The following is an 18,870-nucleotide window of genomic DNA, read 5'->3' as shown; positions in this document are numbered from 1 at the left end:
TTTTGTCTAACGAGTATCCAGTTTGCTATTCAACGAGATTATTTCTATAGAAGACGCAGGCTTCGTCATATAGGCGCTAGTCCTGACTGGTTTGTCAATAGACTATGATTTACATGTTTAGGAAGTCATTGCAAGATAGCCAACATCTAAAAAGGAAAAGAGTACTAAGCATGCTCAACTAACCTGTATTTATTTATCTCCTGTATTTATTTATCTAGTTCCTAGTCTCGACAAAAGAGACTGCGAGCTTACTCAATATACGAGTGAAGCTCTCTAATAAGCAACGTTTAAGCGTAATGATTCGTCATGGGCTCAAAACGGCGAGCAAAAATATTAACCAACCTGGGGATAGATCTTATTTAGAGGTAACCTAGATACACTTGAATACTACTGTAATTATATTTTTAGTGTATATATTATAGCAAACTTGAGTCAATAAATATAATTAATGAGAAACCAATTCTTGTAAAAATATTATACCATTATCTGTACAATCAATATGATAAAACACAGAACCGTATTCCATTTTTGTATATTGGAACCTTTAAGCGTTCATTGGTAATTTCCTCTGGATAATCATATCTATCTTGTGGATCATTTTGCAACATAAAGAAAGTACGGCTTTTAAAACTTTTAACGGTTTCCCGAGATCAAATCATACATATCTGCTGTTTCTAATAGAAGTTACTTAATGTATGTATATATATATATATATGGAATTTGGCTCGAAGTAGAGCACACACTCGGTTACATATTTAATGGGACTTAGCTGAAACGGGCCAGTCATAAATGGCTTGTCCGACTAGGACACTCACGATGGCCTAAGTGGTAGTACGACACAAGGTAATCGAGATTACACTACGCCCGGCTGAATTAGTATACATCGGCTGGCCTGCTTTAACGGCTTCTACCTTCTTCTACCGGCTTCTATAAGCTGCTGGTATTTCAACACTCGGTTTACCATATTCGTCAGATATTCCGCTACCGGACGTTGCATTTCTACCACCAACCATTGTTACGATAGCTAGACCAGTACACACTGATCGGTTCCACCCTGAGGGCAACGCCACCCAATAAACTGCCTTTCATGGGCACTTCGGACCTCATCAGAGGTTTTCACCCAGAGACATTCAGCAAACCGTTTAGCAACCTCTCAATGGCAATGGCAATAGGATGTAATTTTTGCTGTGTACAGACAAGCGTAGGATTAGTTCTGGTCAAATGTCAAGTTCGGGATGACCGCCACATCGAGGAGATTGATATTCAGCGCAGGAATAGATAATTCCTTGAGGTTCATAGCCAAATAGTGAGTGAATCAAGGCACAAAACACTTATATAGTCTTGCTACGAACCGCAAGATTCCTTTTAACCGTAGAAATTTAGACTCAATGCTAATAACAATTAGATAGAAATATATATAAAGATAAGGTCGTTTCTTTTGGATTTATTTCCAAGGCTGTTGAGATCTCCCCGCCACACCCAGCGACAGATGGGACAGAAAAAGGGAGAAGGTTCCAGATATAGATAAAGGGGGTGGGTTATAATAAGTCGCGGAATTAACCGGCAGGCAATTGGTCATTAGCTTCGTGGGCTGTACCTATTGCCATGCGCTCTTGTTGTTTTCTTTTTTATTTATTTATCATTCTTTCTCTATTATATGCGTCGTTGGCAGGGTTTAAATCAGTAGCCCCTGTTGGACTAGGTTTTCAGCCGAAACTCCTGCTGGGTGGAAACCATTTTACTGCAAGCTGCGAACCAACTGCTTCCGCGCGAAGAGATCAAAAGTTAGCTGGATCAGAGAAAATCTACATTTTCATATTATAAATTATTTAGAATAAAAATTAACGTTAATTAATTATTTTTAAGGTCGTTGCATTGCTAAATTTAGGTTGCGTTTGTGGCTGGGCTCGGGGTGTTGTGTTAACTTCAATGGGAATAGCGTTCTCGTGATTGTGCACTCGTAATATGTTTTGCCTTGTAACCTCAAAGACAGTTCGTGAGGCAAGGAACTAGGTTCGGAACTAGGCGTACAGACACACGGTGTGTCTCATGCTAATAGTAGCCAGGCGTCCGAAGCAATCGTTAATTGAAGCAGTACCAGACGTAAAATTCGAAGCATTTATTGAACAGCAGTAGAAAAATAGAGTAATAATGGCTTTCGTGTTAAGGGTATGTCTCGGAATTGGCACGCAACCTTTCCACAACATTCCACAATAAATGTTATTAATTAATAAATGTCAAATTAAGTGTTTTAACTTTATTTTTTATTAACGACAAGTTAGCTTTTTATTCATAGCTCGATATGTCTTTAACGTTCTTCGTAATGCGTTTCTTTTTGCTTATTTAGGTTATAAATAATAATACTAAAAGTGTTCCTGTTAAATTTAAAGACGGTGCCCGGAAAATATTCTAATATACATTGTTTTCTTTTTGGTTACAATTGGTCATTTACGTTGCCAAAAACCGTGTCAAAGGCTCATGCGACACCTAAAGTATACAACTATCCGAGCGAAAAGATTGTACTCCTTTCGTACAACGTATTGTTATCAATAGTAATTAAAATAAATGTAAAGGATTAGCGAAGCGGTGGCATGGGCAGGATATCATCGAACGTGAAACTGGCTAGAGCAGCTGGACGCCATATTGATAAGCATCAACGATGTTGTTTACCTCGGGTCCACTCGTAGCCAAAATAAGCAGTAATTCCTACGTACTTGTATGATACTAGAAAGCAGTCATAGTGCTATATACCTGTTGTTACTCTTGGCCAAATTTTGCAAGCTTGTATTTTGTGTCTCTCAATTCGCTTTCAGAGACGAAAAATATTCAACACCCTTATAACTGTTCGTCGTTCAAAGCCAGCTTGATTGCCGCGTCAACACCTGTGTGACTATCGTGCTTTACGTGTGATTCTCATATAAATCATTATAACCGGTAAATTTTGAATTATCGACAATATTTGTCTCTGTATCGGAAGCGTTATGCCAATAAAGTGGTCAGAGTTTTCCACAAAAAAATGATCACACGTGACACAGCGCGCGGGTAGATACGATGCTTTCGTTGACATGTATATACATATACGTATCGCTACTAGACTGAATTATGTTCTGCAGCCATTGATCCTTTAACTTCTTTGCGAAAAATTTGGATCGAGGGCATCCGGTCTCATATATGCTCGACCCGCGGTGGCCCATGTAGCTCCACGTATGCCCCTTATGTAGTCCCTAGACTGGTCATGCAATATAACTCAATGTAATGACTTCTAAGTAAGCTTTCTTGCTTTGAAAATCTAGCGTTGTGACAGGCGAAGCTGAAGTACAGAAACACACTGATCATGTTGCTTCATTATTATCCATTTAAAGTTATATAGGATGCTAAAGAGAACCTAGCTAGCGCTTTTACTTAATTTTTTTGGAGAATATACATGTACATAGAGAAGGGTAGGACTACATGGGTTAACCCATCTTTCTTTCCCGCAAGGGAGCATTGATTTGATGACTCATTCCGAATTTTTTTAGGTGTACACAGTTAAGAAATGTTGCACGATTCACATTAGTATATTTTTCTCGGCCAAATTTTAAAAGGTGGGTATTTTTTAAGCGTTCTGTCAAATTTTAATTGAATGATAAAAAAGCACATTTCGATATATATATATATATATATATATATATAGCAATGAATAATTCCAGAATTGCAATGAACAGTACCATTACTCTGTTGACACGGTCAGTCAGCGTGATAAACCGCACAGAAATACATGATACATAATCTTGCAACAGCATGAAAACGCGTCACTCGGCCCTCCTGGCAGAACGGCTCAGTATGACCGTTTCGTCACTGCACGAGGAAGGCTGCTGCTGCTTATCTTCGTTGTCTTCCACGAACGTGACTGTCGTGGTGACCGTTACCAACACGGGAGTTTCCACTGGCATCGCCGCACTGAAATCGCTTGCTGCCATTTTCATTCTGTTATATGGCTTACGTATGTCTTCAAGGTTGTTCGTGACCGTATGCAACGCGTCGCAGCAAGCGTCAGCGCTGCTTTCTGGATGTCACAATTTCTGTTTTTGTACCATACGTAATGCCTATATAAGACCACTGCAGGTTGATGACTACTTGCCGAAACGCCTAACGGAAGAGCAACGGTTTCGCGAGTTTCTAATTCGAGAGTACTTTTGTTTCTGCCATAGCAGCCCCTCAATTTGCACCAGTTGGCCCCTTGTTATGTTCTTTGATCTCGGGTTATTATCGTGTTATCTTTAGTGCAGCCTACCTTCGCAGCTAGCTTTGGCGGTACAAATAAAACCTTTCTTCTTCGCCAGCCTTTTTACGTCTGAGTTTTATCTCACACACAATTAAATATTTATGTACATATACAATATACTCATACAGAGTGGTAAAAGTATCGACTAGAGCTGCGCTACGCCTATGGAACTTACGTAAACAGCCTTGAAGGCAGCTAGCCGTACATCTGTGCACGCACGCTTGAGATTCGTTTCTAGTGTGCGTATGTATATATATATTCGTAAAAGTATTGCACACCGTAGTACCGGTTAAGGCTGTTCCTACACCGGCATCTCATCGACAGCGATCCGTAGAAAAACGTACACAAATAATACCGCACCTCGATATACGAAAAAAACGGTAAGGGGCCGTAAAAACAGACAGAAGCACTCTGGTACGTCTGAAGTCCTAGTTGAATTGTACAGTTGTTTCCACTGACGAAGCGCACGAGTATTCGTATCACGTATATTTGTTACTATTGCATTTGATAGCGTAATAGAACTGCTTTGTCTGGGGGTAGTCTACCAAAGATAAGGTAATATAGATGTGTGGGTACGTGTTTTACCAAAATGTGAATGTTGGTTGTCAGCAGATAATTTACTAAACCCAAATAACGATTGCACAGACCATTAAAAGGCATATGGTACAATAGTAATATGGTAAATTTAACGGTGCGCTGAAATGTTGGGGTCTGGTTAATTTTTCCCTTACTTGAAGCTTTGGCCAACTAATTTATTGGATTAATTATAAATGTTCCAGGTTCAGAAAAATGCACTATGCGACATAAATACTTCGCCAATTATTACGCCAACTCAATTTTTTTTGAGTTTACAGAAAAAAATCGGGATTATTGCGCGGTTGTCCTCGCATTACAATAGTGTCAACACAATTCATCAGACGTTCACCAAACGTAAATAAAGATGACCTAGTCAGACAGCTTGATCGGAGCATTCTTTAGCGGTACCACAACGATACCGGACACCGGTTCAAGTCTATACACGTACTTGATACGTATTACTGCTAGCTTATTATAAAATTAATTATATCAAATCTTACTATATTTAACCTTACACGCAAAAGTGTACGTCTCTATTAACCACTATATCACCAACTACTTTTACATTCACTTCTTGGCATCACATATATTGTATCATTTCGTCCTACGTCCTGCACAACACACATTAAATTGTACACATATTAATAAGTCAGGGTCCAGACTCAGTGTCTATAGAATAGATATAATAGGCAGCTGCAGATCCTGTGAATGTGGTTCGTTGTACCTGCTTCAGGTCTCAGTAAATCGAGCGAACTTCGTTAGGAGGCCCACTACCGTTTTACAGTATATTGGCGCGATTCGTGAGTATTATGAGTGGGTGGTTCAGTGGCTTCAGGCCCCCAGCGGCTCACGTCAATGTTATCCAATTCAGCTGTCCAGCGCCGCCGATGGTCAGCGCTACCAGGAGCTTTCATACTTGCTGATAGGTAACCGACTCTCATTCCCCTTTCTCCGCTCAGTTCAAACGGGGTTCGTATTCGTAAGGTAAGGGGGATTTGTAAGGTAAGGGGGAGTCCGGGCCCGGAAATGGACCAATACGACCTATAGGCTGTGAGGTACACGGTTCAGAGAGAAACGAGAAACATAGACGACTGGTTAATATCGCTGCTAGCACCATGACCAACACGCAGAGGGGCATACGACGACGGAACGTTTGCGTGTGTAGAACTATTCGTTACGCCTGGAGTCCCGAAGCGAACCGGCTGAAAATGAGTGGCCTGGTCGGATCAGATTATGTTGGGTGTCCCATGACCTGAAGCGAAACTTATATTATGGACAGGCCAAAAGGCCGTGAACACCCACTACTACATCTGGCTACGCACCAGCGTGGCTACGCGCTCGTCCGGCGTGGTTGATTGCCGTGTCAAATGTTACCAATGGGCGTCAGGTGAGATCCATATTGAATGAATGGAACAAGCGGGTCTGGAGTGAGTTAGATTGACGAGGGATCAAATTGAATAACTTTGGTGGGCTAACTCTATAATATAATTGAGCACTTAGAGGACTTTGGATAACGAAAAGGTTTAGCATAAATTGACTTGGTATTGTAGTAGAGTTATCTGCTAGGTTGTAAACTAAACCTAATTAGAAAAAACGTGCAATTTGGTATTGTTTTCCTTTATCTAAATCAGAAGCGATGGATGAATTACGGCAGGAAATTGAATGTACCTATGTTCCTTTTCGCAGAAAAGTTTACGTGTCCTATTTACGTCTATCTCCTCGATAGACATCTCTTTTATACACATATATACATGTACATATATAACAATGGCCGTAAGCAGAACGGGCTCACTTCGCTAAAAATTATAGTTGGTGTTTGCTTTCGTTTTTATTCTATTCTCTGCGTGGCGGGCAATTTCAAATTTCCAATCTTCTTGAGTTCACTCTTTGTCGATATTCCATTTCCGGAATCTCATTGGCTTGAATCGCATGCCACGGCCTAATTAAAGGTTTCAGTGCGAACTAGATGCTTTATCAAGTGACGGCGATTTGCCAGAATTAAAAAATCTTCTTTTCTTAACTAAATACTGACGCTCATCGGCGAGCGAGAGAGGCTGTTTTTTTGTTAAATTCGCATATGGGTATGTATGGACTATAACAATACTGAACAAGATTAATGTTTATTACTTATTTTGAGCTGTTTCTCTCCAAATGGTTGCCGCTTATTCCTTATAATGAAATAAAAAATGGTGTACGAAATAGGGACTCTTACCAAGCAAATCCCTTTTTTTATTTCTCCGTTACTATGGATCTAGTAAAGAAAAAGAACGAATTGCAACTTTTTTGTGCAACATGGCGCCCAACCGCCTTTGTTATCGAATTTTTCTTTGTTTCGACATAGTCGAAACAGGTTAACAAGGTCCATTTGCTCTTACGTCGATCAAGCTTCCATAAGCTACAGGGTACCCGTGATGGCTTAGCATATAACGTATTTGTCCGATAAACTTGGGGGGACATGTGATGGACTGGTCTCAAAACCGGCCGTAGACACACTTCGTTTCGCGCCGGAAGCCAGTCGAACGCCTAACGCTGGTAATGGACGCAAAACCCCTAACACTCAGACAGAGTACACAACTAACACGGGCGACAACGGCACGAGCTTTCCAGTTACTCTCATACGTGTCTGGCTGAAAGTAGGCAGATGTGGGCGTACACACACAAAATTTTAGCTCTGCATCATCTTTCTATATGTGAGAGAGAAGCAGCTAGCTACTGTGAAATAAATGCAAAGTTAACGAAAAGTTTGCAAAGTGACATAGAACGTACGTAAACGAAAACGATACATTATGATGATGGACAGTGATGGGTCTTTCTCTAGGATAAATTTATTGAGAATTCGTTTGCTTTCATAAAAGAAATCGTTTTGGTTAACTAGGAGTTGCAGATGCCAGTAATGCGAATGGTTTAATAGTTTAAAAGTAGTTCGTACATGTGTGTTAATTACAGAAATAAGATTCCCTGAGAAGCTTGACGCGTTGGAACAGGATTCGACTGTTTAATTCATGCAGGCTACTCACACGGAGCTCCTATTATCCTGATAAATCTTAAAGCAATTGCACACAGGGGTTTCAAGCGCTCGTTTCATGACGGGCCTTCAGCTGGATAGCAATATTTTGTTATTATAGTTACTACGTTTGTGTTCCGGCAGTTAGCTCTGTCGTTTTGTTCATACTATTGTAGTAGACAACTATAAAGGTTTTTTTTTTATAAGGCTCTCAGCGATCTTCTACTACAACGGCAAAGGCCAAGTGAGTTCCTCACGTTGCCATATCAACGTAGGGTCGCGCGCGTTAAATAATACTCAGAAATGCACTATAAATGTAACAAAACAGGCTGCAGTAAACAATGACGCAGCGCATAAATAGTGACAATTGCCAAACTAAATTGGCTTTCGTTACTCTTTACGGGATACAAAGCTAGTCATGCTTACCATTGAATCTCATGATTTATCTTAGTGTCTCACTGTTTTTCCTTGTTTCTCAAAGGAAATACTTTCGTCACTAGATCATATCGCTAGAATAGATAGCTTAGACACCGCCGACACCTCTAGGGTCGACATCTGCACCATCATCAGCGATTGACCTTTCAGCAGGTTCCATAGAAGCGCTAGCAGCCGCGAAATCCATGCACGCCGTTCGCGTAGAGAGCAGATCAGCTTCTTCGTTAAGATCTTCCATTACTGCTTTGTTAACCAACGGTTCTAGGATTTAGTCGATTAGGGCCTCTGCCAAGATCTGTCGAGAGTTGACGTGTCTCTACTGCCTACGTCGTTGGTTGCCGAAGCCACCCTCGTAGCCATCGGCGTTCTTCAATAAAGAGGAAAGTGAGTGGGAGGGACAGATGTGCCTACGCCCCATCGCTGGAACCGTAGCTGAGAGAAGAGGGAAAAATGTGATGATGGAGATAGTGGTAAATTGGTGTAGCCAAATGGACTAAACTGGAAGAGATGGAGGGCGGCCGGCGTACAGCAACAGATACATGGATTCACATAGGGGCATATATTTGAGGGATGCATCGGCCACGCGGGCATGTGAGTTTGCCTTCAGTTGTTGTTGTTGGATAGAATGAAAGAACCAGTAAGCGTGAGGCCGAAACTTCTGACGGCTTTAGGTGTTGATGAGGACAGTTGGAGCTGAGGGGCCTTCTCTTACGCACCTCTTATGAGGGCGTCTGCTAGAAACTCCTCATGGGGCATTGAAAGAGGAGGATAAAGCAAGTCGGGCATAGAACCGGTAATCGCGTGGGGGGGGGTAAATGTACACCAGTTATATTAAATGGACGGCTCATTTTGACCATCCAAACGGGCTAAGCGAGTAGAACCTTACAGCATTGTAGTATAGTGTTTATATGCGTAAGGGGCCTTATGGAACCCAGCGGTTGGCAATAAGAAAGACCAAAGGCAACAAGGCGACCTAGAACGAGTAAAGTAGCGTTTAGTGAAGATGCCGAAAGACGAGCCGACGTGCGACTGCAACGAACTTAGGAAAAGTTAAAACAGATACGGATATATTGACAAACGGTAAAGATAAACGAGGGGTCAAAGGTAATAACGCTGAGGGAGGGCGACTTCATTTGTTGCTATTTTTTCGCCTGGGTTGCTTGCGTGCTGACACGCATTTTCTATGCGGCCAGAAGGGAGACACAACGACTAAACAGATCAGAGTGATGGTGGCAGCAACCGAAATGTCAATGGAGACTGGGGCGACGTAACAACTTTGAATGTCAACTATAGCATGGTTTAGCTCTACCTAGAAAACGAAAACATAGCCAAAAAGGATCTTGGGTCTGGTGCATGAACGGACAGCCGAAAAACAATTCGGCCGGCCACGTACCATGATGCTTGCTCATCAACACTACCGTTGCGGCACTTACTACCCCACAGTACCGCAGGCAGATACAAAGGTCTTTGTTCTCGCTATTTCGACCGACGTAGGGGATTTCTGGGAAACGGGTTCGTAGCACAAACCAACTCAGCGGCTGCAGCCCGTGGGTGGCCAACCAACCGCGCGTTTGGATAACTTTGATGGAGTGATAAGGGAATGGGGCATTGTAAGGGAGGGGTGGTCAGGGGGAGTTATGTGGTCTACGTCGACGCAGCCTTAGGGCATTGTTCAGTGTTGCAGACTGGATAGTGACAGTGAGTGGCAAACGACGTAGAAGGAGCGAGAATTGTTGTCTGCATATGCATACGTGGCCTGTCCAGGCCCTGACTCTCTTCATGTGGTATCCAGCGTGCCAATACTATCTGTGTGTATGTGCGCGCGTGTAAGTAGTAAAGACCTCAAGGATGAAGGAGGTCAAGGGGTAAGTTCCACAAGCACGGCCGGAGTTCCGCCTAATGTATTTTGGGAGTGTAACCGCACGGGTTGTAGGATGTGAATAGCGTCTATGGCGATCCGAGAGTGAACCGTTGGCCTGTTCGGTTGCCAGGGCGTAAGAAAGCTACCTAAGGGGCATCTGTGAGAGTAATGTATGCAGGATTTGGATGTGTGTGCGGTGTGGGGTACCAAGAAGGACTTAGCAGGGAGCCTGCGGTCCAGCCGGCAGCTAGCTATATGAAAAAAACCTTCCTCGCATGGAAAACTACTGTTTCAGCGCAAAACGCTCGCTTTTTGGGGGTTCCACTTCCCGCCTCAGTGCCTAACATTTTTCCCTGATTCTTACTTGCATACAAGAGCTCACATTCCTTCGCAACAGTTAAGTTCTATGAGCACCGTAGGCCGTTAGGCCTCCGTTTCAACAGGAATGCAGCGGAAGATCAAAGACAGCGACAAAATCTCTCCGGAACACGCGGAGCTTAGAGCGACGCTCAGCTATAGCGCTGGCGTTTAAAGCTGCGCGTGCAATCAAATGTCTACGCATTATAATGACAAAAGCGGTATTTTAGAACCACGAACAACATAACCTCATTTCTTAGATGAAAGCACTGGTTATTACGTGATTTTATATATACATATATATTTTGATGGAAAGCCTGACGGACGGGCAATCAAGTTCGGATAGCAAGTTTTAAGTGAGACTCGCGTCCCACATTTAACCTGTTTCTATTATATCCAACACGGATTTTATCTCATGTAGATGCTAAACAAAAAACACTTATGTTTACATAGAATTAAGTAACTTCAAACGCTCTTTAATCTTGCTGCTATCGTTCTCCAAGGCAATAAAAAAAATGATTAAAAATGTCCTTACGACTGACCCACGAAACGGTGACCCCATTAACCCGACCCATTTGTTGCCAATAAGATAGCGCATTTGGACAAATAAATAAAACGCTACGGTACTATTGAGTTCGAGAAAATGCACGTTTAGGTGTTCGAACAAATATCGTGCACGTGTCAATCTGCCATACGCTACACAATCGAGAGCACCTATGTCATTGGATTAGAATTAGAAAAGAACATATTTTCCATAAGAATAGACCTTCTGAGAAACTTTCTTAGCTACCAGTGTTAATTTTTCGACTGATTTAAGAGTTGTAGTCCGATTTATTCACTGCGGCGAGTATTAGGAAAACGGGCATGGCATGGTGTGTAGAAATTACGCAAATGAAAGCATCTGCGCGACGATTTCATTAAACCAACGGCGTTGCTATCTCTGGAAGCACTGTGGCTGCTAATTCAGGAACTGCGGACGACATCGGCGTGGCAAGCCCTGTGAATTGGGGTGTTTTCGACGTCAGACTTTGACCGCTGCGATCATTTTTCTCGTGGAAAAGCCCGAGTATTTCGCGGTCAGCCAAAGTCGAGGTTGTAATCACCTCAGGCATGTTTTGATTCCTAATATAGAATAGAATATCTGGAAAGAAGATCACAGAAATATCAAACAATGACGAGGGCTGTCTGTGACGTTTTCCTTTGACAGAATTTAAGAAAATGTGTACTTTGATATTTATCTGTACTACTGGAAATCTAAGGAAGTTAGTTTGTCTAACTTGAACCACCCCTTAGGGTGAACGGTGATTTTCCTCGGGTCACTTCAGATGCCCCGTCTGTAGGACATGGAACCGATCCGACAATTATTTTAAACCTAAAAAATCAATAATTTTTTTTTTTGCATAGCTTAATGTTAATCCATTGCACTCAATTCGTACGAGCACAGCTAGCCGATGATAACGCCGGCTAGCCAACCTTCGCGATTCCGCTGCTTCTTTCAGGCCAGCTGTCCTGTATCGACATTGTGCTGCATAGTCAACTTGTACTTACGATCGGTAAACAGATGAGCTGTTTCAATTGGCCTGGTCAATCGCGCCTAAACCTACCACTTTTTTGAAAATCATCACTAATGCTGCTGAATCCTAAGAGCTGCAATCGAATGATACGTCGCTCAGTCAGGTGTAACGCGAATTAGAAAAAACAATTGCAAGTGGACCACGGGGTAAATGGGGGATGCTAACTACAACAGGATAACTGCTAATGTATGCTATAATATAGGCTAGAGTGGGTGACATATCAACTAAATGAAATCCTAAATTTATACTGACAATTTTGAAAAAATCAACATAAATTAATAAAATACACAACAGCAATATAGATGCGGCGTGAAGCCTGCGAGTCTATACTAGTACATATATATGCGAACGTCTGGCATAAATAATGTTTTCCTAAAAAGTGCGGGCACTAAGACCAGGTAAAGAGTAGGCTCTCTCCAAATGCTGAAATTGTCCTAACCACTGAACTATCGTTTTTCAATTGCTGCTCATTAGATAAAAGCTAGAGTACTGAAGCTAAAAAATCAAGCGTATATCAAAATAACCGAAGTCCATTAATGCATAGGCCTAGGGTCAAACCTATGAACATTATCTGGGACCTACACTTGCTTTTTATGCCACGGCGAGGATATTTCCAATAGGGAGCGTAATCATGCTTAGACTGATCCTGTTAAGTATACTGCCAGCTAAAGTGTCGAGTTTAATTAGTGCATTTCAACTATAAATCAAACCTGCAGTTTCACGGCTGTAGGTCCGGCATCATTATCGTCCCGCCACTGAGGCAATTAGAACTGCAGAAGCAGGAAAGTTGGAAAGCAGGAATCTCCGGGGATACCCGAATCCGAAAATGGATACCTTATGTTGGGCTCCATTGCTGTCTTTTTGGTAGTACACTAAAAAGGAAAAACTGTCTAGACGCTTCGTGCTAGATAATAGATATGGAATGATTAGATAGATAGAGTCGGCCAACAGATAATATGTGGGTTTCTAATATGGGTTAGGCCGCTAGATTTTGGGTACAGTAAAGGCACAAGTTTTGCGAAAGCGTGATTCTTGATTCTAGAAACGGCAGCTGCCAAAGTCCAAGTATATAGCTCGATTCTAAATTGTTGTGTTGTGTACGATGACGACGTTCTGTCCGCTAAAGCTATCTGTTTGAATAAGCCGATAGGGTATGTTGACCTGCATGGTCGAACGAAATCAATTTACTCTAAAACATAAACATATATATGTAAATCTTTATAACACCTAAATATCATAATAACAATAGGTATAAGACGTCTTATAATCTATCTGTGTCCCTGTGTGCTTACAGCCAAACAAGCATCATCACAGTATGTACACACAAAGTTTGTGCTTAGTGGCCTCAAGGCGCCACTTGCATAAACAGGTTCTCTTTAATTTTCCCCGGCTAGTCGCATAATTAGCTGTATAACACCGCTCAATTCGGTAGGTTTTTTTTTTTTTTTTTTTTTATTTTACTAAATAAGCAGTTTCGTACAAGCAGCGATGATTAAAAGAGAATGCAAATTTCTGTATTATCCATGGCCAGTAGCCAATACGTCAGAACGCTAACCTCCTGACTCGCAGTAAATAGAACTATTATATCTGCATGAGATCACAGTTACTCAGGTCATAGTGCCATAAGAAATCTGTTAGTTTAATACTTTGCGACAGTACGTATGGGTCATGCGAACATAGGCTGTTTCTGAACGTTTTAAGTGATTCGAGTAGTTTGTATATACTAACGATTGGGGAAAGTTCGTATATACCGTGTTCAGGGTTGTAGTCTTTAGCTTTCCAAGTTTTAAGCGAATGCCGATAGACGAGGAGCTTTTTGAAACAGATATACACAGAAATATTGTAGTACGCGGAATGACGGGTGCCGTCGGCACGGTTCCTATTAAAGACAGCAGGAGCAAAACAGCTTACAATTAAGTTCACTTCAGCCTTAATACATCCCGTCCGAAATTGGCAAGTGTCGGCGGAAACGAAAGGTCGTCGCTTCGTGTCGCTACGATAAAATTGGTAAAAAGACGTAACGCTCTTATTAGAGCGTTTCCAAGTGTACAAGGAAAATTGGGTCGAGTAAGGCTGCAACGCGATTAAGCGACTATTTTGATTGTGTGGCGTAATATATGTATTTATTTTATTTCATTCTCACGAGACACCTTTGCACCTCACTTAGCGCAAATGACATTGAGAGAACAGGGTCTGGGACTCACGGCGCATCACGCGGTCGGCATCTTACCGATATGACGTCGATGATTCATGAGTTTCTAAGTTAACCGGGTTCAATTGTAAGCCAAAGTGCTCAAGCCGTGAAACAATTCGATAGAATCGTTAACAAAATACCTAATTAAAGTCGCAGAAAGTATCAAGGCCTCTGCTTAAGATTCGATTAGGTTAAACGTTCTGCAATAAGTAAGTAGCATTAATAACTGTATTTTATCTAGTCAAGGTTAAACTAATTCAGGTTTTTATTGTCTGATCATCGCTGTTTGTTGATACCAAAAAGGTAAAGGAACTCTTTATTCCTTTGTGTAGTGATTTAGTACCGTGCAGAACGGAAAAGTGTACACTTATATGACAGTCTGAATTGACTTGAATTAAAAATCACCTCTATGAAAAAAGTGTATACATCGGTTAGAACAGTATATGACTGTATATATGATACGGGGTACAGAATATAGCTTTTCGTACCTTCACACGTGTAATAAGAGGTCCGGATTGGGATCGTGCTCCTAAATTATTCTCATTTTTCTCGTTTCTCTTAGTAGCATACCAGAGCTACAGTGAGATGATCCCAATTCGCAATACATGTTAGAAAAACAATAATATTCACTCGGCAAAGAAACAGGTTCCATGTTCTCTCTGTCGACGAACTCATGGATTTCTATCCAGGTCCTATCAACGATATACGCGTACCAGAGGCTCAAAGGCTCATCCATTCCTCTTAATAGGCACAATTATGCTTTCCAGCCTCTACTAATCCCGAATGCCTTCACCTCAACTTAGCCGGGGCTTTGATGCTATGACAGGTATTCCCTAGAAAGTATCTTATACGGATGATCGCAACAAGTTTTTTTTTCTGGAACCAAACCATTTTTAGGAGGTAGAAGGATAAAGCTTTTTGAAATACCGTGTTGGGGACAGTAGCATCGCTCCTTCTCACATTGTTCTTTTTGCTGCATACTCTTCATTCCTTTCCTCAAAGCTATCTGGTAAAAGACTCACGGTCTTCGTTTTAATAGTCCCAGGAGCCAAAAACTGGTAGCTAACATTCTTTGACAAGGGCCTGCCAAGGAGAAAACCCTTACCTGGCAGAAAAATACTGTCAAATCACAACGTTTCCTATGTATGTATGTAACGTATGGCAGATAATGGCTGATTGTCAGAAAAGTTAGTCAACGACTGGAGTTATTTGATCAAAGTCAGATCTTCCTACTCTTAGCGTGCATTTGCTTTGCTGATATATTGCCTTTAAATGAGCCATCTGGCTTAAACAACTAAAAATCAAACCCAAGATATCGCTTGTCGATCTGATATAATAGCATATGAAATATTTTCTCTGGACTCTTGCTTAACTAATATTGTAATTTATGTTAGTGCCTATATGGCATTTCTCGATACTCAATATTTTATTATACAGTATAGGATAGCAGTCTTTTAACAGTTAAACAATCGGTATTTTACATCGGCAAGAGCGGCTCATTAAGCATATTTCTATAGTAGGGTCTCTCCAATTGTCAAGTGACCTTTTTCCAAACTGTCAGTAACCTTTGGCCTCACCCTCTATGTATACTGCTGACCATGAAATATAGTAGGATTTGTATGCTCATGTGTGTCTTAGTAAATAATCCATATCTGCGTTATTGCCGAATAGAGAATGCACGACAAAGCCAATACGAATACAAAATAAGAATTTACTATTACAGATAAAATTTAGCCTACAAGGTACAAGCGTTTACATATGCCTGGGCATCTGAAATAATTACTTCCGTAAAAGCAGATAATTACTTTGTAGTTAGTCTGATTTGTTTAATGGTTCTGTTTCTAGCTTAAGCTTTTCAAACTTTGAAATGGCTTGAGATATCGAGTTATACTGCATGTTTAGTCAGTCGATAGGACACTCACTTTGTTTTATAGGCGTCCTCTTTGTTAAAATACGCTTGATCGCCTGGATGTCTTCGGTCTTGACAGCATGCTTCAGGTCTTTCTGCGACGCTGAACTCATATCGCTGGCCGCTGGCCGATGCGCGTCAACGGTGGCCAACGGTGGAGCTATCGATCAAGGCCTTTTTAAGTCAATCTGACCCAGCCAACGTGCGCGGATATCTGAAACTGCTCGACAGCAGGCCTCGATGTATTACATATTTTTGCCTTTGAACATCGAAACTGTATCCGTGGGGCAAATAAACGTTCTGTAATGCTGTTTTCTAACTTCGGCTTCAATGAACTCATCAATGAAGTTAAACCAGAACACCGTCACCACCAGAACTTACTTTTTGTTGAACATTCACCACAGAGGGGCGAAACAATACCTGCAAATTGATAAAAACACATTGACATTTTTAAATGTGGATAGAATACGTGGTGGACGATAATATATTGCCTATATTTCTATACTACGCCTCTATACCGGAGTGCGTAAATTTACCATATATTATGTAAATAGGAGGACCCGTGTTTATGACGTAAATAAGGCAACAGCTGCTATTCTGATGGTCTTTGGAAATTATTCAAAGAAACGTGCAAAGTTATAACGTGCGTGTAACTTTCGTTAACTTTTGTAAGGCGAAGTTTAATTTTTTTTTTTAATGTAAAAGCTGTCTCGCTTTACTTCCTAATAATAGTACATGCGGCAGTACGGTCGTCAGAAAAGCAGTTTTGAGCTACCGTGTGATGCAATGGCTGCTTAACACAACGTGCATGAACGTTCGCGCCATTGTGCACGGCCCAGGTATCTGATTTTGTCTTTTACTGTTCATGAAAAGATCGAGATGATTCGAGATGTTGTATAGCAATTATCGTAGCTATGATTTATTCGATGATAACGACGCTTATAAAGTGAATTTAAATGTTTCCCGTTCTTTTTTGATTATATATAAACCTGTAAGGAAAAGGCCTCACGGAAGAGCAGTGGGCTTTTCACGCAGAAATCTTTCTGGGTGGGCTAGAATATCGAAGTCTGCAGTGGATAACAAGTGGCCCAATAGGATAAGACGCGTTTATCAGGAAAAAAAAGAGAAACAAGAACACGATGCGTAATGCGGTGAGGCGAGAGCATAATTCTAAACACGGCTACAAAACGATAAATTTGTAGCAGTTTTTCAATTATTAGAGGGCGGCAAGGCGTAGGTAACATTGTCCATGAGAACTCTCGAACGTCGTACCGAGATGGGTGATCTTAGCTATCGTAAACCATTCAAAGACTCTGGGCTATACTGTGCACAAAAGTAGGCACAGATCAAATGAGTTGAAAATTTTCAAAGTTAACTAATTGAAGACGGGAGAAGATGGGCTGAATCTTTGAGACTTTCGAATTTCTGAGGTGCTCAGCACGTCTATCGGCTTTTTGATGGGAGACAGATGTCATTCAGGATGCGATTGATATAATGAAAAATGTAATTAAGGAGATCAAACGTCCGAGCGAAATAATGATCAGGGCCATGATTTCCATCCACGCTACAAGGACTCTATATTTTGTCATCGGGATTACGGCAGAATGGCAATAGCTTTGGTGATGTAGAAAAAAAAATGCTGACCCAGACAAGAGAATAGCGTTCGGATGAGCCACTAGGACATATGGCGAAGTGCCTTTGAAGTATCTATTGCTAATGTGAGTTCCTACCATGTCGAAATTCATCCGGTTTGAATCTGATAGCATTATGTCAACGGGTGCAAAAGAGGCTGGACATTAGACCTGTCGTGTATCTAGGCAGGAGACGCACTGCTCGATGCATGCTATGAATCCAGAAGCCGTCCGTGACGAAGATGGTATTAGAGTGCATTGAAAGCATGCCAAATCGAGTGCAGTCCCAGTTAGCGCCTTTTCGTTCGCCACTGTTTAAAATGTTCCGCTGGAGACACGTGTCACCATCAGAAAGTACATATTCAGTTCGAGTGTGCAGCTAGAAATCCTCGGTCAGACCAGACAGCGTGTGAGGCTTCCAACTGGCTCTAGTTGGTTCGCCAGCAAATGTGTGCTTGCACAGTGTACTGAGAAGTACCTAAAAAGAATGGACACATTCAGACCGAGGTCGTTTTTTAATTAGCATTGATATCTGCCAGATGACCTGACTATCTGTTTGGTTAGGACGGACCTTTGTACCTCGAAAGTATCAGTATAGGTAATATTGACAAATTGTCTATTAGTAAGTTATGTCTTCTGTATACATTCGAAGACTATATTCTTTCTGAATGCTGCGTCCGTTTGACATTTGCCTTAGAAATTAGAATTGTGCATAGACTATGCAATGCTAAGGCGGGTTCAACCGGATATCGATATCTCGATCGTCTCACAACAGTTTTCTGTGCTGGCGAGTTCCACCGGAAATTATGGTGGCAAACTCTTTTTAGTTCTTCTAACAAAAAATAGCCTGTTTAAAAGAAAGCAAGATAAACAAGTAGGAAGAGCAAATTAGATATATCACACATAGTAGAAAAATAGTACGGTTCTCGATAATTCATCTTCAAATAACTCATTTAGAAATGTATAATTTTCCCCTATAATTCTTCAGTGTGGATTTATTATCATGACGTGTTAATATTATCCGCAACGTGAGCCGATATACTTTATCAGTGAGAGAAGTAGTGG

The 18,870-nt window shown here is 41.3% G+C and overlaps 1 protein-coding gene and 1 long non-coding RNA gene across 5 annotated transcripts in view; one reads left to right on the top strand and one right to left on the bottom strand.

Annotated features, from left to right (window-relative positions):
- Positions 1-18,870, bottom strand: part of LOC111249932 (uncharacterized) — a 390,414-nt gene that overhangs the window by 302,134 nt on the left and 69,410 nt on the right. For all 3 annotated transcript variants that reach the window (XM_086987780.1, XM_086987779.1, XM_022804407.2), the window contains 2 exons: positions 16,556-16,594; positions 16,188-16,394 (listed from right to left, as the gene is read on the bottom strand). In XM_086987780.1, coding sequence (XP_086843906.1) covers positions 16,188-16,287 — 100 coding nt within the window. In that variant the 5' untranslated portion in view covers positions 16,288-16,394; positions 16,556-16,594. The remainder of the gene's footprint in view (positions 1-16,187; positions 16,395-16,555; positions 16,595-18,870) is intronic.
- Positions 1-18,870, top strand: part of LOC147755781 (uncharacterized) — a 42,082-nt gene that overhangs the window by 3,125 nt on the left and 20,087 nt on the right. The window lies entirely within an intron of this gene.

The sequence above is a fragment of the Varroa destructor genome, unplaced genomic scaffold (genome assembly GCF_002443255.2).
Source record: "Varroa destructor unplaced genomic scaffold, Vdes_3.0 BEIS01000004.1, whole genome shotgun sequence".
NCBI classification, from domain to species: Eukaryota; Metazoa; Arthropoda; class Arachnida; order Mesostigmata; family Varroidae; genus Varroa; species Varroa destructor.
The sequence above is the reverse complement of the archived record's forward strand: the minus strand, read 5'-3'. Positions and strand labels throughout refer to the sequence as shown.